General features: G+C 43.5%; 1 protein-coding gene across 1 annotated transcript in view; it reads right to left on the bottom strand.

The window, feature by feature from the left end:
- Positions 1-18,155, bottom strand: part of NYX (nyctalopin) — a 49,190-nt gene extending 31,035 nt beyond the window's left edge. The window contains exons 1-2 of the mRNA XM_089673933.1: positions 17,755-18,155; positions 13,865-13,936 (exon numbers count right to left, since the gene is read on the bottom strand). Coding sequence (XP_089530059.1) covers positions 13,865-13,898 — 34 coding nt within the window. The 5' untranslated portion in view covers positions 13,899-13,936; positions 17,755-18,155. The remainder of the gene's footprint in view (positions 1-13,864; positions 13,937-17,754) is intronic.
- Positions 18,156-22,675: the final 4,520 nt, after the last annotated feature.

Here is a 22,675-nt window from a genome sequence, read left to right as displayed (position 1 = left end):
CTCCTCATGCTGCTGCCAGGTCCAGAGTCTCTCATGGGTCCCTGTAGGGCCTCCCATTGCTGCTGTCTCCATCGCCACACTCTGCCATGTGCCACTTTCAGGTCTCCTCACACTGCTGGTGGGTTCCATTTTTTGTCATAGGGTGCTGGCAGATTACGGGCCTCCCATAGCTGCTGCCAGGCCCCTAATCTGCCATGGGCCCCCGTACCGACTCCTCATGCTGCTGCCAGGCCCGTAATCTGTCATGGGCCCCTGTTGTCGCTTGTTGGCATATTCCGCTCGTTCAGATGCTCCTTCTCCTGCTACTCCTCTTCACGGATTCCGTCAGCAGTCTTTCTTGGAATCCGTTTCCAAGAGACAACAGTTTGCGAGCACGCACCAGACAGTGCAGAAACTGAACGTCCTCCTGTCCAAGTTGCTGCTGCCAGGCTCGTAATCTGTCATGCGCCCCTGTACCGCCTCCTCATGCTGCTGCCAGGTCCAGAGTGTGTCATGGGCCCCCGTACCGACTCCAAATGCTGCTGCCAGGCCCGTAATCTGTCATGGGCCCCTGTACCGCCTCCCCATGCTGCTGCCAGGTCCAGATTGTGTCATGGGTCCCTGTACGGCCTCCCATTGCTGCTGCCAGGCCTGTAATCTGCCATGGGCCCCCCTACCGACTCCTCATGCTGCTGCCAGGCCCGTAATCTGCCATGGGCCCCTGTACCGCCTCCTCATGCTGCTGCCAGGTCCAGAGTGTGTCATGGGTCCCTGTACGGCCTCCCATTGCTGCTGTCTCTATCGCCACACTCTGCCATGTGCCACTTTCAGGTCTCCTCACACTGCTGGTGGTTTCCATTTTTGTCATAGGGTGCTGTATGGCCTCCCATTGCTGCTGCCTCCACCGCCACACTGTGGCTCCACACTCTGGTTTTGGCCCCGTGACTGGCCAAATGAGTGAAGTGTGCGGTGATTCTAAGATCGACGGCACTCATCTGCATGTCATACTGCCTGACAGTATTATTTCTCTTCCCAAGCAGACTCCAAGGGCATTTAAATTAAAGGTACAGTGTTCAGCACTAATATTAAGTCTCTCTGAAGCCTAGAAACACCCTTTTTTAAGTTAAATTCACAGCGAATATATTCGACTCGAATCAAAATTTTTCCACGAATTCGCCGAATCAGTCGAATCAAATTTTTGAATACTTCGCTCATCTCTAATAGTAGTCATAGCCGTCATATCTTCACCAATGCTATGAGATTGATTTGCTAAGGGCAAATAAGCTGTTCACTGTGCAAGGGAATTTTCCCTTAGCTTGGCAATTGTGGTCAAAATTCGTTTTGCAAAGAATACCAAAATCACATGGGAAAAACCTGTATTTTGGATTCAACATGATTGGATGATAGAATCCAGCAGAGCTTCACCTCATCTTCACTAACCTTAGGGAAAATTCACTTGCAAAGTGCACAGCCTATTTGCCCTTAGTAAGTAAGTCAACCCCTACGGGTTTGATTGGCTAAAAATAAATGACAAGTAGAAAACATGCACAATACAGATGACCCTATAGATCTGCTCCAGAACTGCTCGTGTTTCTTGCATACACCAAGGTCTCATTTTGAGGTGTGCATAAAACATCCAAATAATGATATTTTGTACCTTATATTTCAATAAGGTGTACTAAGAAATATTGGGACTACAGCAGTATTAAACCCCAAAGCAAACATCTATTATATTGCCGCTTACAAATTCTTAAATATGATGGCTGCATTAGTTTTGTTTTTTAAGCTTTCTTTCTGCTATTTTCACATGGCGATCTAGCCAGTAAGTCTGTTGTTTTACACCAGCGCAAATTCTCTTGCAGATGTAGCAGTTACAGGGATGGGACAAACCATTTAACACTGTCAGAGGTGCTTACAATTGTCAAGTTTTATTTATTTTATGTAAAACCTTTATTTCCAAAGAAGAAAGCTCTTGCTGTAACTGCATATAAAGTATTAGCTGGAGTTTGGTGTACATTTGTTAGTGTATTTACCGTAAATCTGCTAGTAAAGCTAACACTCTCTCCCCCCGACTGGCAATGCTGGTGTCTGCTGTGCCCCCTGTGCTCTTTCATCCAGAGTGGAGGCACTCTAAGGCTACATGTACACGGGAACTCTCATAGACATTAAATCTACTGGCAGCAGAAGAATCCAAAAACGGCAAAAACGAGTTTAAACTTGGTGGTGCGATTAGTGCTTGGAGGTTTATTTATTTCATTAGCCAAAGTGCTTCACATTAAAATGAATAAATGCCCAAGTGCTAAACGCAGCTAGTGCTTAGGCACTTTTACACAGGTTTTTGCTGTGCTTGGCATTTTTGCCCAAACATTCCTCTATTGAATGCAATTCTTCTGCATTCAGGAGAGGGACATTTAACTGCTCTTAAACTCTTCTGCACCTAAACTCTGGTAAAAGCCTATGTGTGCATGGACACATAGGCTTTTATTAGTTGTGTTAGGGGGCTTTGGCAAAAAAACACCAAAAGCAGCAGTGTACATGAAACCTAATAAAGGAGCTGTGTTACTGGCCAGATCACCAGGTGAAAACAGAGGGAAAAAAGCCTAAAAAAGAAAACTAATTCAGCCACCACTTCTAATGATTGGTAAGCTGCAATAAAATACATTTTTGGTTTGGGGTTTAACCACTTGCCCTCCTGAGGATTTACTCCCCTTCCTAACCAGGCCACTTTTTGTGTTACGGCACTGCGTTACCTTAACTGACAATTGCGCGGTCATGCAATGCTGCACCCAAATGAAATTTACATCCTTTTTTCCCCACGAATTGAGCTTTCTTTTGGTGGTATTTGATCGCCTATGCGATTTTTATTTTTTGCGCTATAAGCAAAAAAATATCGACAATTTTGCAAAAAAAAACAATTTAACACATCCAGTAAAAAAATTTAAATAATCAAATTTCATCATAAGTTTAGGCCAAAATGTATTCTGCGGCATGTCTTTGCTAAAAAAAATCCCAGTACGTGTAAATTAATTGGTTTACGTGAAAACGCCCCCTACTCGGAAATGCAGAATCACATATATATATATATATATATATATATATATATACGTGATTTTGCGCACAGGTGCCACCCTGTAGCAGTATTCCTGCTATAGGGCGGTCCTTAAGCGGTTAATATCACTTTATGCAATCAATTTTAGAAATCACACAAAGGCCTACAAACAGCAAGGTATTATGTAAACTGTTTATAAATATAAACCAAATAAACTCAAACTTGTCATGAAAAAAAGCAAGTAACTAACAGGCAATCGCAGAAGCGGGGCTCTTTATGCTTTTATATAGCAGTCAGAAAAAGATGGCAATCAGATTATTTACATACACAAAAAGCTTAAAGTGCATCTATAGTCAATATGTAAGATCATTGTGACGAACGCGGCGTTAGACCCCTGACCTTCTCCACAAACTCGTGACCGAAGGACTAGCCAATCTGAAACCGCGATGTCATGTACGTAACAATGCCACACCTAGCTGCACCCTGCACAACGATTTTTTAGCTCATTGGACCTCCAATCGATGTACCGGCAGCCTGAATGCGCTTGTTACTGGGTCAGGTTAATTACGCAATTAACCCTTCAGACTGCCACCACCTCCTTTTTGTACAGAGAAAGAGGAAACTCGGCAATCTCAGCAATAACACTATGATGGTTGAGATAATCATCTGTATAGCACGGTCACCGCAAACCAGTTATACAGTGGGCTAAACAAACACAGTAGCGCTCTTTTAGAGGCAGGAATTCGTAAATTGCATTAACGAGCTATAGAAACAGTTCAATACTTTCAGAAAGAAAGATTTATTACTAAAAAGTCAAAAGGGTGCAATAAAAATATTTACAGAAAAAGATGTAACCAATATATATATAAATATACAGAGAACAACAGCACAGCAAAGAGGTAACAGAAAGGAGGTTAAAGTACTTGCCAATCAGCCTTGGGTTTGCAGATCAAGTTTCAAAGCAAAAGGGCACGTCTCCCAGGTTGGTTCTGATGTTAAACGGGAGAATTCTTCAACTTACTTCTCTTAGGCCTTACAGCCCATTTTGTATTTCCCCAGCAGGGGGTGTCTCTGAAGTCAAGGACCAATGCCCCGTTTAGGGAGGGAAGGTCTGGGCGTAGACCTAAACTAGAGCCAAAATCTCTTATAGTTCATACTTTTGCTCATAACTTTCCCTATGCACAAGGGACATTCCACCCGCAGGTAGATTACTATGCAGACGCATCTGAGGAATGGGTAGATATGAAATATGGGATACATATTTGAAGGGTTCCAGAGATGTCATTTTCTGGTTTCTATGTAAGTCTCTCATATTCCAAGATATGAGACATAGGGGAAAAATGGATTTCAAAAGTGCCATCCAGTCTCCACTCCACCGGAATGTCTTTGAACTCAGGGGAAGGCTTGGGTTATCTTTTTTACGATGTGCTAGATTGCACAGTTTTTTTGGACAGCGAGGCCCCAGCTCAAAAATGGTTTATAGCTTGGGGCTCCCTGCTGTGCCCTGGCCGGCCTGTGACACTTCTATCACACAGGCCATATGTCACTGTGTATGAACAGAGAGGAAGGGCGAGAATGAAGGGAATGTTTGTACAAGATGGAGGATCCTTTGCCAAGATGGAGGTTGGAAACAAAATGGTTGAATCGCGTCCATCTCTGGGTGTATGCTTGCTACACCTCCCCCCTCAGGTGGTTGCATAGGAGGGGACTGCAATTTCCCTCCTGACGCAACCCACTTCTGCCGTGGGCTTGCCTGACTTGGGCACAGAGTCACTATGCCCAGGGGTTCACCTTGGGGTGATATACACTGCGGGAGAACCAAGTTCCTTCTGAAAAAGAAACTGTTCTCCCTGGTAACACTGCTGTGCCAATCAAGTGAGTTGTCACGGGTGTCATGTGCTAACATATTGAGATGTAGCTTCTTGTGGAGGTAGAGATGGAGATTTCCCCCTCCCATCTTCTTCCTCAGGCCTAGGACTACATCTGACCCGAGGGTAGGGGCGCCTGTGTGTACCGCAACTGGACAGACGAATTCGGGAACTCGCCTCCCAGAGGTGTCCACAGGTACCTTCATCCAAGATGAACAGTCCTCTTTACCTGCTAGCATCCAGGACACCAGTTCCACCAGTTTCCTGTCTGCCAGGTCAGTCACAGGTCCAGCTGAGCCATAATGGTTGCACCCAGGCATCTTACCATAGCCAGCTGCACCCAAGACTGACGTAACCTGCTTTTTGGCCTGGGGAGTAGGCCAGGTCATAACTGCCTCAGTCTCTCCATGTCCAGACCTCTGGGGGTCTCTTCCTACCAGTGGTTTCCACAGCTGAACCACTGACATGCCCCTCTGACAGTTATCCCTCTTGACTGTCAGACTAGGCATGGGCAGTTTGTTCCTGACTAGTGACAGGGGCTCTTCCCAAACACCGCAAGGCCCCTAAAGTGGGCAACTGCACCCTGTTCCACTCCGCATTGCAGGTCATTCCTGACCCCTGGGGAGGTGGTTGGTGCGTTCTCAACCCCAACTAGCTTTCCCGTGAATTCAGGTAAGCCATATGGGGTGGTGAAGGCTGACTCGTCCTGACCCTTCTGGGTTAGAGATGGTGGCCCATTCCCTCTGCTCAGGTCCATGATGGTTAAACAGCGGGCACCTTCCGGATGCTTTATTACCTCATGGACCCTGGGCATGGGGTGTGCCACACCCACAGGGCTGGTGCTCAGTTTTCCAAGGTCCTCAAAAAGTCTGGTCATCTGATCCTGTTTGGGGATCGAGACTACCGGGGATGCCCAGACTCAAGCTGACCCCTGGATTCCTGACTGCGCCATTCCCTCTGTCTCTTTTGCCTATTCAGTCTGCACCTCCTGGGAGATGAGGTTGGCGGAAGGCAGGAGGGAGGCATGCACTCTGAACAGCACGGTGAGCTCTCCCCGGGTGGTCCTGAACTCTGACACCATCTACCATAGGCATTGCCAGCAGCTTCTGTACCCAAGTGGAAAGGAGTGGTGATTGGAGCTGAGGGCTGCAGCCCCCTCTCTGAGATCCGCTGATCAATTCCAATGAGGTCCCTCGCCCTTCCAATCCAGGTGTGCTGACACTGCCTAGGACACGTTTGTCTGCCTGGTGATACACCAAGAAAGGTTAGATCAGATGACATGCTTTCAATCTCCAAGCCCCCTGCTGGTAGGCCATTCATTCCATCCTCCCTGTCAGGCCTTTGTTTACCCTTCTCAGCAGGGGAGCTCACATCTAGCTGGAGGCTGAAATCCCTGTGTGAATTGCTTTCCAGGGCTGCCTTACACGTGGAACTACAACTCCCAGCCGGCTGTCCAGTACCATGCAAGGCCAATGGCTGGACACTTATCAAGGCAGAATCTCCTGGGCCTGGGCAAGGAACAGGCCTATCCAGACCATCCCTTTGCTCAGACCCCAGAGATTGTACCTCTGCCCCCTTCACAGCACTGTGGGTGACCCCCAACAATGAAAATGCATCATTTGTTTCATCATGACCATCATAATCATCATTAGCGTTACCAACATTATCATCAACATTACTGACATTATCAATATTAGCATCAGCATATCAGCTAATGGAGAATCCTGTAGCCCCACTCAATTCCAACCCCCTCCCTCTGTCCATCCACAGGTTGCCCAGACATTACCCCAACATCTGCTCACAGTACCTTGGCATGCCCAGAGAGTTCCAGGGGGCCCTTCCGGGTATTCTCAGCAGGGGCATAATAGGAAACAAGAGTATCTAGATCAGCACCCAACAAAACAGGTGTGGGAATTTCATCCGAGACCCCCACCTCCCTCATCTCCCTTCCCACACCCCAATCTATGAATACCTTGGCACAGGGTATGCGTGAACGGGTCCCCCCAACTCCTGTGAGGGTAAGGAACGTTCCTGGGATGAGGTTCCTTTGCTCAATCACCTCTGGCCGGATCAAGGTGACTTCTGCCCCGGTGCAGTGACTGGCTGCAAGTTGGCGGGGTTACCCGCATCTTCCTGCGGACGAACAGCACGGAAGAAGAGTTGCTGGCCAGCTGGCCAGATGATGTTGTCTGCTTCTGCTCAGGGCACTGCGTCCTGAGATGTCCAGCTTTCCCACAGGTGAAATATCTGCGATTGTCAGGCAGGGGTGGCTTGGCTCCAAGTGCTGCAGGTGTGGGCGGAGGGGAAGCTTGACTCACCAACATAGGAGGGGTTGCTAGGGGCGATTTCCCCCCTTTCCAGCCGTTCAGAGGAGCCTTGCGAGGGTCAGACACCCGCGTGTGGACGAAGGTATCTGCCAAATCGGCTGCAGCTTTAGTAGATGCTGGCTCTTTCTCCAAGACAAACTGTCTGACATCTGCCGGGCAGATATGCAGGAGTTTATCTCATATCATGAGATCTTCTAAAGACTCGTAGGAGTCAGCTTTCAGTCCTTTAGTCCACTGCCGGAATGTGGTGCGTAAGCGACTCGCCACATCCGTGTAAGAGTCCCCAGGTCCCTTTTTCATGGACCTGAACTGCTTGCGGTACACTTCCGGGGTCATCTGGCACTTCCGGACAATGGCATCTTTTAAAACTTTGTAATCGTCGTCCTGCCCCTCTGGCAATTCAACAAACGCATCTAGGGCCTTGCCTCGTAGCCCTGGGGTCATTTACCAAGCCCATTGTGTTTGGGACACATGGTACTGATGGCACGTTTTTTCAAATGACAGTAAATACATGTCAATGTCACTATCTTTTTCCATCACTGGAAACTTGGCGGCTGTGCCCACGGCCAGAGTGGTATCCCTGTGTTCTAAGGACCCGAGGTTCTGAGCCTGTCGCTGCTGCAGCCTGACCATCTCCAGCTCATGCCGATGATCAGCTTCCCTCTGCACCTAGCGTTCCTCTCTCTCAGCCTGGCGCTCCTCTCTGGCAGCCGCTGCCTGGCATTCCTCTCTCTCTGCCGCTGCTTGGCATTCAAGGAACTGCAAGTAGGCCAGAGGATCTGACTCTTGGATGTGTTTTAGAGCTTCCTGCATCTGAGGAGAGTTTCTGCTGGTTACAAGCACTCCAGTGCTGGCCCGCTCAAGCGGTGGTGTGACGATACCGTTCGGTGATCCTCCAGTGTCAGTCTCTGTATGTGCATCCTGCGAGGCCGTCTCTGAGCCACTGGGAACGTTGGTAGCGGGAACCCCGTCATGGTCAAGTTCCCCCGAGTTCTGATCTGCTCGGATATCATGCTCCAGTAGGTCATGAATCAAATCATCACGAGTTTTGCGACCGACGTCTATTCCCCGTGAGGCATATTCCACACTCAAATCACTTTTGCTCATTTTCCTGTATTCTGCGTCACCAGGCATAATTGCAAGCAGAGATAGAATAGAAAGTAGAAAAAGGAAGGAGCTATTGCTATATGTCTCTCTCTCTATATATATTGTGGGAACTCGCTTCAAATGGTAGAGCTCTTCTTGTTAAAGCACACAGCAACTCGCTTCTTTAAGGGCTTTTTTGCCCACTTTTATTTAAAAGAAAAAGTTCAACAAAAATGCTTCCCACGCAGGGGTATCCAACATCAAGCAAACTAACAGTATTCAGCCTCCTGGCTTGTACACAGTTCAATGTCTGTCTCCTGCAGACTCTTCCCAAATTATGGCCACTAGCACACAGCTAGTCTGGCTTCCACCTCTCCTAAGTGGAGCCCACCTGACTCCAAGGCAGTGACCTCCTGTCTTCCAAGTGGAGCCCTCCTGACTCCTATCTGCCGGGGTGGAGCCTTCCTGACTCCTATCTGCCGGGGTGGAGCCTAGAACTATGGTTAGGACTCTATAAAAAGGCCTGCACACACCTGTGCAATCAGTGTGCTGGGGGTTCTCAAAACACGGACCCCGGATTGGAGATTTCATCCCTCCCAGATCTCTTTGAAATCTCCAGGTTCCAGATCCCAAAACAAACTTAATGAATAAATGAGGAAACCGAAAAGTCAGTTTCCTCTGCAATACATCAACTCTCTGGAGCCCCTCAACCTGCCTGGTTGAGAATCCAGGGTTTTCAGCTTTATTTTGACAGTGGCAGGACACCGCACTGCCACAATATATATATGAAAAATATGCACTACTTGTTTCTAAGGACTGTTTCCACAAAGGTTACAATCCTTCAGTGCAGAGCCCATTTCTAACACTGCACTGAAGCTCTAATGCAACTATCCCACATACGCTGCCAGCCAATATGTGACGAACAGATCCCTGACCTTCTAACCAAACTCGTGACCGAAGGACTTGCCAATCTGAAACCACAATGTCACGTGCGTAACAATGCCACACCCAGCTGCACCCTGCACAACGATTTTCCAGCTCATTGGACCTCCAATCGATGTACCGGTAGCCTGAATGCGCTTGTTACTGGGTCAGGTTAATTACGCAATTAACCCTTCACACTGCCACCACCTCCTTTTTGTACAGAGAAAGAGGAAACTCGGCAATCTCAGCAATAACACTATGATGGTTGAGATAATCGTCTGTATAGCACAGTCACCTCAGACCGGTTATACAGAGGGTTAAACAAACACAGTAGCGCTCTTTTAGAGGCAGAAATTCGTAATTTGCATTAACGAGCTATAGAAACAGTTCAACACTTTCAGAAAGAAATATGTATTACTAAAAGGTCAAAAGGGTGCAATAAAAATATTTACAGAAAAAGATGTAACCAATATATATATAAATATAAAGAGAACAACAGCACAGCAAAGAGGTAACAGAAAGGAGGTTAAAGTACTTGCCAATCAGCCTTGGGTTTGCAGATCAAGTTTCAAAGCAAAAGGGCACGTCTCCCAGGTTGGTTCTGATGTTAAACGGGAGAATTCTTCAACTTACTTCTCTTAGGCCTTACAGTCCATTTTGTAGTTCCCCCGCAGGGGGTGTCTCTGAAGTCAAGGACCAATGCCCCGTTTAGGGAGGGAAGGTCTGGGCGTAGACCTAAACTATAGCCAAAATCTCTTATAGTTCATACTTTGGCTCATAACTTTCCCTATGCACAAAGGACATTCCACCCACGGGTAAATTACTATGCAGACGCATCTGAGGAACGGGCAGATATGGCCGTCCTGTGACACTTCTACCATACAGGCAGGGGCAGACTGACAACTCATGGGGCCCCCGGCCAATAGGGGATCATGGGGCCCCTGTGTCCTTGCCCAAACTCAAAAAAGCCTATGAAAAAGGTACCAGGGGCATCTCATGGGGCCCCCTACTGAGAGTGCCCGAGTTTCCAAATGGTCAGTCCGCCCCTGCATACAGGCCATATGTCACTGTGTATGAACAGAGAGGAAGGGAGAGAATGAGGGAATATGTTTGTACAAGATGGAGGATCCTTTGCTAAGATGGAGGTTGGAGACAAAATGGTTGAACCGCGTCCATCTCTGGGTGTACGCTTGCTATAATCATATGTTCATTTCCACATTGTATTTCAATTGTTTCTACCTCACTCGTATTACTCTAAATGATTCTAGAGGTTTGCAAACGTACTTTGTGAAGATCCCCACACATTTACTTCCTTAAATTCTGTGACATATTCACTATGCCCTGCTGATAGGCACTGCTGTGTCACACATTTCACAGAGCCTGCCTTCTGAACTACAGAGGAGGGGTTTCAGGAGGCAGAGTCAGTACAGGATGCACTGCTTGCAGACAACAAGGAACCATGGGATATGTAGTCCTTAGAAATTCTAAGTAAACATCAGAGGAGAAGCTGCAATGCATGCAGGAAATCCAGGAAGTTGTGGAAAGAGACGACAGGCAGCGATCATAACACAAATGGACATTTTCCAAGTAAGTTTATATTGTAAGTTTATATTGGATTGTCAAATAGAACTATTGTTTGTATTGTTATTACAAGGCTGATGTTTTAAAATGATAGTGTATACAGTCACACTATATATATATTTACACAGGTATGATTTTGTATCACAGTTTGCTTCAATACATCAGTAAAGTAAAAAAACAAATATGCCTGTTATATGCCAATGTCTTTGTTCCTCATAAATATATAATATGCAACAAAGAGGAACCCTGCTGGGAAACAAACCTAAAAGGTGTAAAATCTAAAAAAACTTTCTCTTATATCTTAAAATGTCAGATTTTTTTACAGTGTCATGGACGTCTGTTGTACATACAATAAATATTGCAGGCACTCAGGGGAATTAATAAAGAGTGTCTATGACAGTGCGGGTGACAGATTATGTACGTGATATAAACAGGTATATACAGTCAGATCCATAAATATTGGGACATCGACACAATTCTAACATTTTTGGCTCTATACACCACCACAATGGATTTGAAATGAAAAGATGTGCTTTAACTGCAGACTGTCAGCTTTAATTTGAGGGTATTTACATTCAAATCAGGTGAACGGTGTGGGAATTACAACAGTTTGCATATGTGCCTCCCACTTGTTAAGGGACCAAAAGTAATAGGACAATTGGCTTCTCAGCTGTTCCATGGCCAGGTGTGTGTTAATCCCTCATTATCCCAATTACAATGAGCAGATAAAAGGTCCAGAGTTCATTTCAAGTGTGCTATTTGCATTTGGAATCTGTTGCTGTCAACTCTCAAGATGAGATCCAAAGAGCTGTCACTATCAGTGAAGCAAGCCATCATTAGGCTGAAAAACAAAACAAACCCATCAGAGAGATAGCAAAAACATTAGGCGTGGCCAAAACAACTGTTTGGAACATTCTTAAAAAGAAGGAACGCACCGGTGAGCTCAGCAACACCAAAAGACCCGGAAGACCACAGAAAATAACTGTGGTGGATGACCGAAAAATTATTTCCCTGGTGAAGAAAACACCCTCACAACAGTTGGCCAGATCAAGAACACTCTCCAGGAGGTAGGTGTGTGTGTGTCAAAGTCAACAATCAAGAGAAGACTTCACCAGAGTGAATACAGAGGGTTCACCACAAGATGTAAACCATTGGTGAGCCTCAAAAACAGGAAGACCAGATTAGAGTTTGCCAAACGACATCTAAAAAAGCCTTCACAGTTCTGGAACAACATCCTATGGACAGATGAGACCAAGATCAACTTGTACCAGAGTGATGGGAAGAGAAGAGTATGGAGAAGGAAAGGAACTGCTCATGATCCTAAGCATACCACCTCATCAGTGAAGCATGGTGGTGGTAGTGTCATGGCGTGGGCATGTATGGCTGGCAATGGAACTGGTTCTCTTGTATTTATTGATGATGTGACTGCTGGCAAAAGCAGCCGGATGAATTGTGAAGTGTTTCGGGCAATATTATCTGCTCATATTCAGCCAAATGCTTCAGAACTCATTGGACGCCGCTTCACAGTACAGATGGACAATGACCCATAGCATACTGCAAAAGCAACCAAAGAGTTTTTTAAAGGAAAGAAGTGGAATGTTATGCAATGGCCAAGTCAATCACCTGACCTGAATCCGATTGAGCATGCATTTCACTTGCTGAAGGGAAAACTGAAGGGAAAATGCCCCAAGAACAAGCAGGAACTGAAGACAGTTGCAGTAGAGGCCTGGCAGAGCATCACCAGGGATGAAACCCAGCCTCTGGTGATGTCTATGCATTCCAGACTTTAGGCTGTAATTGACTGCAAAGGATTTGCAACCAAGTATTAAAAAGTGAAAGTTTGATTTATGATTATTATTCTGTCCCATTACTTTTGGTCCCTTAACAAGTGGGAGGCACATATGCAAACTGTTGTAATTCCTACACCCTTCACCTGATTTGGATGTAAATACCCTCACATTAAAGCTGACAGTGCAGTTAAAGCACATCTTGTTCATTTCATTTCAAATCCATTGTGGTGGTGTATAGAGCCAAAAATGTTAGAATTGTGTTGATGTCCCAATATTTATGGACCTGACTGTAAATATGGGCCATGCACTATGTATGGAGGTGCACTGAGACTCAAGTGTCCAAACAGATGCTGCATCCTCAATGTAGCTGAGCTCCCTCTTCACCACTCACGTTGTCACACAGACAGTGCAGCAGACGAGGATAATTGAAGCTGGGTTGACAGAGCCTGATAGGGATTCCAGGACACTAGTTCCCCATCTGGTCTATTTCCCCTTTGATGGACAACAGCCAATGGGTGGATCCATAGCCAATAGACAGCTTGTTATTGGCAATAGAACCCACCCATTGCCTGCTGTCAATCACAAGGAGAGATGAGATCTGACGAGAAACATCCATCAGCCTCCCAATCAGGCTAAGCCCACTGTCAGCATGACTGGTTGCTAGGAGGCTTCACAGCCAACAATGTCCTTAACAACAACTGAGGGGAGGGAGTAGTGACATCAAACATGCTGCTCTGCTACACAACCTACAGAGACAGGCATTCTGTCTGTCTCTGTACACCATCTTACAGCTGGTCTAATTACCTCACCTACTTTACCAGTTTTGTTATCTATGTACTAGAGGTTAATATTTTTGAATTTGATATAGTAATCACGCCACTTGATAAAAAAAATAACTACCTGAATCTGCCACACATGTTAGCAACTTTACCATAGCTGGTGGTAGGGATATTTGAATCTGACACAGGCCATTTTAATGGGTCATGCCACCAGAAAATTGGCATTAACACTTTATTGAATTTTGCTGACTGTGTTTTTATTTTTTGGAATCAATTAAAATGTCTCCCACCAATCAAAGATATACATTCAGATTCACACTACACTAATAACCTCTTTTCAATTCATGGTGTTTTGCATGAAAATTCCAAACAATATGATTTAGGCATGCCACTAAAATATTGCATTGGCAAGGAAGGATTGTTCAAGGATAAGCAATGGTATGTAGTCCCACAACCCAGTCAACAAGTAATAAGGATTTACCAGGTAAAATGTTGGCAAACATCACTTGTTCCATTAGACCGGGGCATTTCAGACCACAGCCAGCAGTCGGGTCTATAACAAAACAGAATGTGTGAAATATTTGCATTCTGAATACGTCTGTTTACTATTACAATCTTCTTCTCAAATGTATCACAGTAAAAACAGAAATTCTTGATCCAGTGTAGCAAAAGCTGACAACCATTAATAATTCCCTGCAAACAACAACCTATCAAATATTCTCTTGCTGAAAATCAGTGCTGTATGCTAATTAAGTCTAAACTGTGGTTAGTATGTCTGGGTTGCTGCAAACCATTTTAAAACCAATACAAATATACCAATAATATATATATATATATATATAAACAATATTCATGTCAAGATGATAATTGATATAAAGATCATATACACAATAATATACAATATATATACAGTGTATATACAGTACTGCGGAAAAAAGTTTTAGGAAGGTGTGAAGAAATGCTGTAAAGTAAGAATGCTTTCAGAAATCCGTGTTTTTTTAATTGTCTATTTATTACCAATTTACAAAATGTAAAGTAAACGAACAGAAGGAAAATCTAAATCAAACCATTATTTGTTGTGACCAGGGGCGGACTGACCATTTGGAAACTCGAGCACTGTCCGAGGGTCAGTAGGGGGCCCCATGAGATGCCCCTGGTACCTTTTTCATAGGCTTTTTTGAGTTTGGGCAAGGACACAGGGGCCCCATGATCCACTATTGCCCGGGGGCCCCATGAGTTGTCAGTCTGCCCCTGGTTGTGACTACCTTTTAGCTTCAGACCAGCATCAATTCTTACACTTGTACAAAGTCAGGGATTTTTTAGGATTAGAGTCAGGTGATCATTAGCACCTGCTTGGTGAAACTGGCTAATCTTACATCAATTTCATATGTAGGTTGAAACTCAGTCACAGAAACAGCTGTGTAGGAGGCTTAAAACTGGGCAAGGAACAGCCAAACTCTGCTACTAAGGTTAGGTTGTGGAAGACAGTTTCATGTCACAGATCAAACTCCATGGCAAGACTGAGCACAGCAACAAGACACAAGGTACTTATACCTTGTCATCAAGGTCTCTCCCAGGCAAAGGTTTCAAAGCAGACTGGGGTTTCAAGATGTGCTGATCAAGCACAAGCACAAAGAAAAGAGCAACGTTGAGGACCATAGGCGCAGTGGTCGGCCAAAGAAACTTAATGCAGCAGACGAAAGACACATCATGTTTACTTCCCTTCAACATTGGAAGATTTCCAACAGTGCCATCAGCACATAACTGGTGGAAACAAGAGGAATCCAGTCACACCCATCTATTGTCCTGAGAAGTCTGGACAGAAGTGTGTCTTCATGGAAGATTTGCTGCCAAAACGCCATATCTCCAACGTGGCAACAAGACTAAGTAACTCAACTATGCACAAAAACACAGGAACTTGGATGCAGAAAAATGGCAGCAGGTGTTCTGGAATGATAAGTCAAAATCTAAATATTTGTCTGTAGCAGGAGATAGTTTGTTCACTGAAGGGCTGGAGAGCAGTACACTAATAAGCTTCTGCAGGCAATATTGGAGCATGATGGAGGTTTCTTGCAAGTTTGGGGGCTGCATTCCTACAAATGGAGTTGGAGATTTGGTCAGGATCAATGGTGTCCTCTATGCTGAGATATACAGGCTGATACCTATTCATCATGTCATACCATCAAGGACATGTGTGATTGGCCCCAAATTTATTCTGTAGCAGGAAAACGACCCCAAACATACAGCCAATGTCATTAAGAACTATCTTCAGTGCAAAGAAGAACAAGTGATGGTTTGGCCGCCACAGAGACTGGATCTCAACATCTCAACATCATTGAGTCATCCTTCTGAAGTCAGACAGATGTGAGACAGCCTACAACCACAGAAGATCTGTGGTTAGTTCCACAAAATGTTTAGAACATCCTACCTGCTGAGTTCCTGCAAAAACTATGTGCATGTGTACTAAGAAGACTTGATGCTGTTTTGAAAGCAAAGAGTGGTCATGCGAAGTATTGATTTGATGTGTTGATTTCTCTACTGTTAATTTACTTTCCATTTAGTTGATTGATCAAAATAAATTATTAATACTTCTATTTCTGAAAGCATTTATAATTTACAGAATTTTTTCATACCTGTCTAAAACGTTTGCACAGAAGTGTGTGTGTATGTATATATATATACACACACACAAACACACACTCACTGGCCACTTTATTAGGTACACCTGTTCAATTTTTAGTAACAAAATTGCTAATCAGCCAATCACATGGCAAAAACTCAATGCATTTAGGCATCTTGACATGGTGAAGACAATTTGTTGAAGTTCAAACTGAGCATCAGAATGAGGAAGAAAGGGGATTTAAGTGACTTTGAGCGTGACATGGTTGTTGGCGCCAGACGGGTTAGTCTGAGTATTTCAAAAACTGCTGATCTATTTGGATTTTCATACACAACCATCTCTAGGATTTACAGAGAATGGTCCAAAAAAAGAGAAAATATCAAGTGAGCGGCAGCAGTTGTGTAGATGAAAATACCTTGTTGAGTTCAGAGGAATTTCACGGATGAACTTATTTCACAGGTGGCAACCTATCACGGTACCACGCTTGGATTCACTGAGCTCCTGAGAGCGACCCATTCTTTCACAAATGTTTGTAGAAGCAGTCTGCATGCCTAGGTGTTTGATTTTATACACCTGTGGCCATGGAGGTGATTGTAAAACCTGAATCCAATAATTTGGAGGGTTGTCACAATACTTTTGGCAATATAGTGTATATAAACAATATTTTTGTTTATTATGAGGTTTAATGACTTTAATGGAGAGAGACAGAGAGACAGAGGGTGGGGGAAGGTAGAGAGAGGAGGGGATAGAGAGAGCTTGAGAGAGAAAGTGCAAGAGAAAGAGGGAGAGAGAGATAGAGACAGAGAGAAAGGGTGGGGGAGAGATACTGTAAGATAGATAGATAGATAGATAGATAGATAGATAGATAGATAGATAGATAGATAGATAGATAAAAAGAGAGGGAGGGAGGGGGGAAGAGAGAGAGAGAGAAAGAGTGGAGGGGAGAGAGGGGAGAAGAGGAGATAAGAAGTGCATGAGAAAAAGGGAAAAAGGAGAAAGTGATTGACGGAGGATAGAAAGCGAAACACAGAAAGTGAGAGAGGGTGGGGATGAGAGCGATAGAAAGATGGGGGGGTATAGATAGAGAGATAAAGAGGGGGAAGGGAGACAGAGAAAAGAGGAGAGAGGGAAAGTGCAAGTGAGAGAGGGAGAAAGATTGATAGATTGATAGATAGATAGATAGATAGATAGATAGATAGATAGATAGATAGATAGATGGATAGATGGATAGATGGATAGATGGATAGATGGATAGATGGATAGATAGTATGGGGAGAGAGGGAGGGTGGTGGAGAGGGAGGGGGGGAGAGCATGAGTGAGAGAAAGTGGCACTAGTACTGCAAATTGCCTAAAAATTGATTATTATTTTCATAAGGGACATAAAATAAAAATATAGTTCACAAATCACTAGCGAAGGATTTAGTAGTTCCCTATACCCCATGTCCCTAATTTACTAACAAATGAAGAAGCTGTAGTGGAGTGCAGCATGATTCACTATAGGGCAGAGTGAGTCAAAGTGAACATCCAATCGATGAAGAACATGTTTTGATGCTGGAACTGAATACAGGTTCACCCCATCTCATAGTAAATCAAACCCAGCTTCTTGTCATGTTATTCATGTCACATCATACAGCTTCAGGCCCTATGCAGCATACAGACACTTATATAACGCACATTATTACTCCTTCACCACTGTTACAGCAACTGTATCACAAGAACAAATTAATAAAAAAAACATATAAAGACTTTACCTTGCTCTCCAGTCAGCTTCTTTCTCAATTCTTTTACTCAAATTGCCATCGTCTCCTATACATTGTCATTCGTTTGGCTTGTCGTCCTCTGAAAGTGATCATTTAATGGCAGTAAAATCCTCCGTATCAAATGAGGATTAGGAGGGAGCAGTAAGAATGTGATTGCTTGACAAGCAAGGCACAGATTGTTGATAAATGAATCTGCTCTTTGCTCTGCCCACAGTAATGTCACAGTCTCAGATTTGGCTTTGATCCATGCTAGTGATATTGCCACAAATCCACTGAGGTATTATCTAAAGCAGAACAGATTGTACAGTGTGACTTGCCATGTGTTTTGATGTATGATGACTCGATTTGCTGAAAAATGACTATTTCCTAGGTGCTAAATGTAAAATGTACAATATCCTGATCAGACCTCATTGATGCCTAGATGCCCAGACAAACGTTTGTAACGTTTCCACATGGTTGATTTACTAAAACTGGAGAGTGCAATATCTTTGCCTACCTAAATACATTTTACATTTGTTTTGTAAGGACATAGACTTTGTACTTCAAAATACCAGGATCAGGGGTTTCATTATTAGCTGACAAATGGACAACTGTTGTATCTTGTATTTTTAAGGTTTCTGTAAAATGTATTACATTCTAATTTTAAGATTTTTTTTTTTATAATATCCATGCAAGGCATAGCAACCGGTTTCATTTAATGCCTGCCTCCCTAGCAAGCACATACCGTTCCTTTGCTAGGCACTGCTCCTTTCAACTGCCAGGAGTCCAATACCTCATACATCTGGGTATGGAGGAGCACGTAACATGATGTGACGATGCCAAGCACCAGCACTGTCACATAAAACGGAGCTCCAGGTGTAACGATTATGCACAATAGAGATATGGAAGCTGTACGCGACAGCCATCTTGTTAAGGTCTCTGCATTTTGGTTTCATGAGCAGTGTTCCTATTCTTTCCCACTACCCCATTGCAAAATATGGAAGTTGTAGCTGTAACTTTTAACAACCTTCAAAAGAGCCTCTTATTTTAATTAAAACACAAATAGACGCCAGTGTACAGGGCTGTAAACAACTAATTCGTTTTGGTAGGATGTCTGTTTTCCACGAACCATGGAAAACACTTTCCTCTGCCCTATCGTAAAACAATAATAACTCAGTCAAGCCATCACACATGACTTGTAAGGCCATTAGAGCTCTGGGAATGCAGAGCGTGCCATAAAATGTCTATTCCACATGTAACAAATCCACATACAAGTCATAGAATTTAACAGGAACAGGGCACATTAATATTAGGTAAATATCTGAATAGGGAACATCATACCGAACAAATCAAGGTCATACATGACTATGTTAGCACACAGGAAAGAGAGGAAAGCAGTCTTTTCCCTCCTGGGTGACAAAGGTACGCTGTGTTTGGTATCCCTGGGTTCGAAATATAATTCTGAATAATAATCTGCCAGTTGCTAGAATGCCACCTGCACATACTGAAAGTTATTAATATTAGTATGAAACAGTAGTTAAGATTTGGTCATAAATTTGGTGACCTCCTAGCACCCATCCACTAAAAAGGATGATTGGTCTGTTGTTCTCAGGCGACTCCCCTTTGATATCATAGAAAAGAGACTGACCGGATCTAGTGAGCTCTCGTTTAACCACTTCAAGTCCGGACACTTTTACCCCCTTCCTGTCCAGGCCTTTCTGAGACAGATAAAACTTTATTTTGGGGGTATTTATTCACCACTGGGATTTTTTTTTTTTTTTGCTATATAAATGAAAATGTTCAAAAATTTTGAAAAAAAAAAATAACCAAATTAGTTTATAACCAAAAAGTATAATTTTTAAAAAAAATGTTTTACATTATCACCCTAGCAGTACAGTGTCACCATAGTGACATTGTACTACTTGTGGGGGGGAGTTGAATATTTTTTTTTCTTTTTTTTTTTTTTTTTGTACGCTGATTGCTTTTACACCCCTAAAGTCTGTAAAAGCAATCATTTCTCCTTCTCTCTGGCTTCATTCTTGCAGCCATTGAGAAATACTGTGAGAGCTGTGACTGGTCACAGCTTGTCACATGGTACAAGGCTGTTATGAATAGCCTTGTACCATGTGACCTCTGTGATTATTCACAGATTTCACTAGTAGTAAGCAATGATGTCAGAAGTGACATCTTGCTTACTACTATTCATGTGATCACTGATTGGCTAATCAGTGATCACATGATTGGGACCTCGCACAGAGGTCCCGTACAGCGATCGGTGTCCCAGGGACCACGCACAACCAGAAAAAGTGGGCATCATTTATGAACGGCAACCTTCTCCTGCACTGCTCCCATCCGGCTGTTTATGTACCTGGGCCGGATGGAAAGTAGTTAACATCAACCAAGAAACATCTTAATGGAGCCAAGGCAACGTTTTTGCTCGGGCAATTGGACTTTGCTAAAACCAAGGACTTTGCAAGTATTCTGCCTTCTTAACTCCTTTTTTTTTCTCTGTTGCTTTATTGTTCTCTTTATGTCTTTGTAACATCTCTTTTTGTAAATATTTTAATTGCACCATTTTGACTTTTTTAATAGTAATATACCCTATTTTGAAAAGTGTTGAAACTGCCTCTAAAGCTTTTAATGCAAACTAAAGAATCCCTATCTCTTGAAGAGTGCTACTGTATATAATAATCCTCTGAATATACCGGTCTGGGGTGACAGGGAGTGTTGCAGACGTTTATGCTAAAATCATAGTGTTGTTGCTAGGATTTGTGAGTTTCCTCCTTCTCGTTAAAAAGGCGGTGGTGGCAGTTTGAAGGATTAATTGTGTAATTAACCTAACCCAGTGACAATTGCTCTCAGGCTGCTGGCACTCAGATTGTAGTCCCGACTGGCTGGTCCTTTATCACAAGTTTTTGAGAAGGGCAGGGGTCAGGCACCGCATTGCGTCACACGATGCTTCCCCAGAAAAATTAGACATCAGAAGCTACAAATCCTGTAGCTACTGACTTTGAATTTAACCAATAGCCGCCCAGCCAATAGCCATTTGGCATCCGGCAAAATGCTGTAGATTTCCGGGTGGACGCCATATGGCGTCCTCCCCGGCATGCGCAGTTTTCATGCTTGCAGAGCCGCGCAGTGGCGCGATCTGTCACCGGCCGTGTGCCTCAGACACGGCCGATGACAGATCTGAGTACTGGCCCCCGTTGCTGGTACCATGTGACCTGCTGTGACCAATCACAGCAGGTCACATGACAGTTGTATACAATGGATGGCTTCATTCATGCCATCCATTGTATACTAGTGTCTAGCTGTGAATGGTCACAGCGATCACATGCACATGTCATGTGATTAGCTGTGGCCAAATCACAGCTAAGCACAAAAAAAAAAATCCCTGAATGAATCGATGTCATTCAGGTAAATGCTTGCTTATAGCAAAGCTATAAAAGCTATTGCTTTTAAGCAAATTGTGTAAAAAATAAAAATACTGATCACTTCCCCAAAATAGTACAATGTTACTATGGTAACATTGTACTACTTTGGACATAGTGAAATATGAAAAAAATTCTTAAAAAAGAAAAAAAAATGTAATAAAAAATTAAAAATAATAAAAAAAATTTAAAAAAATTTAAAAAATATATATTTTTTTTTTCATACTGTCACCAGTGCAAAAAAAAAATAGTGAAAATAATTTTTTTCATTTTTTCATTTTCCGAAAAATTATGACAAAAAAAATACAACTTCAAAAAACTCGCCCTGCCTCTTATGAAGTACGTCGGACTGTCTACTTTGCAAAAATGGGTCATTTGGGGGATATCTGTACTGTTCTGACATTCTTGGACCTCAAGAAATTAGATTGGCTGTCAGTACTTCAGGATTGATCAATATTCAGATATAGACCATAGTTTGTGAACTCTATAACTTTCCTACAAACTAAAAAATACATCCTAATTTGGGTTATTTTCACCAAAGACATGTAGTAGAATACATCTTGGCCTAAATTTATGAAGAACATTTATTTATTTGCAAACTTTTATAACAGAAACAAGAAAATCGTGTTTTTTTTTCAAAATTTTTTTGTTAATTTAGCAAAAAATAAAAACCCTGGCGGTGATTAAATACCACCAAAAGAAAGCTCTAGTTGTGTGAAGAAAATGATAAAATTTTAGTTTGGGTACAATGTTGTATGACCGCGCAATTGTCATTCAAAGTGTGAGAGCGCTGAAACCTGAAAAATGGCCTGGGCAGGAAGGGGGTAATAGTGCCCGGTATGTAAATGGTTAAGGTGCAGATATCCAGAGATGTGCTCTCCCGAGCTGATTCTTCAATTGGCTTCAGGTGCAGGAGCTGACATCTTAAGTAAGGGAAACTGGCAGTAAAGCATTGTGGCTTCTTAACCAGTTTCCTACTGCACATGCGTGAAGTGTGAAGTGCATTGTGAATGGTCCCACAGTCTTCTGGGACCTGTGAAGTATCCCAGAAAACTGTAGGAGAAGGAGGGGGGCCGAACCTCCTGCTCAGATTGCCACGGCACATCTGACCGTAAGTGGGAACGGGTACCTGTCAAAACCAGGTACCCAATCCCCCCCCATAAAAGTGTCAAATGTGGCAGTAGAAGGGGAGGATACAAGCAAGAGGAACTTCCCCTTTGGGTGATGTTCTGCTTTAAGCACAGTCCATATCCTTGTATAGGCTAAGATGGGAGCAACATGTAGCAGAGACAGGCCAGCTTCTCCTACTTTTGGCAAGCGAATAGAGTGGTGGGGGAGTGAAAGAAATCTGCAGAGGGCAGGATAAACAAAAAACGGGTGCTTGCTGTGGGAGTCAGGAAAAGGGACCACTTTAAAAAAATTGATACTAAAAAGTCATGTTCCAATCAATTAAAGATGTCATTACCTAAAAGTGAAGATACATTAATTGATTCAAACATCGT

Source organism: Staurois parvus, unplaced genomic scaffold, assembly GCF_062004578.1.
Source record: "Staurois parvus isolate SC_StPar_1 unplaced genomic scaffold, SC_StPar_1.0 ptg000145l, whole genome shotgun sequence".
NCBI classification, from domain to species: Eukaryota; Metazoa; Chordata; class Amphibia; order Anura; family Ranidae; genus Staurois; species Staurois parvus.
This window is presented reverse-complemented; position numbering and strand designations above follow the sequence as displayed.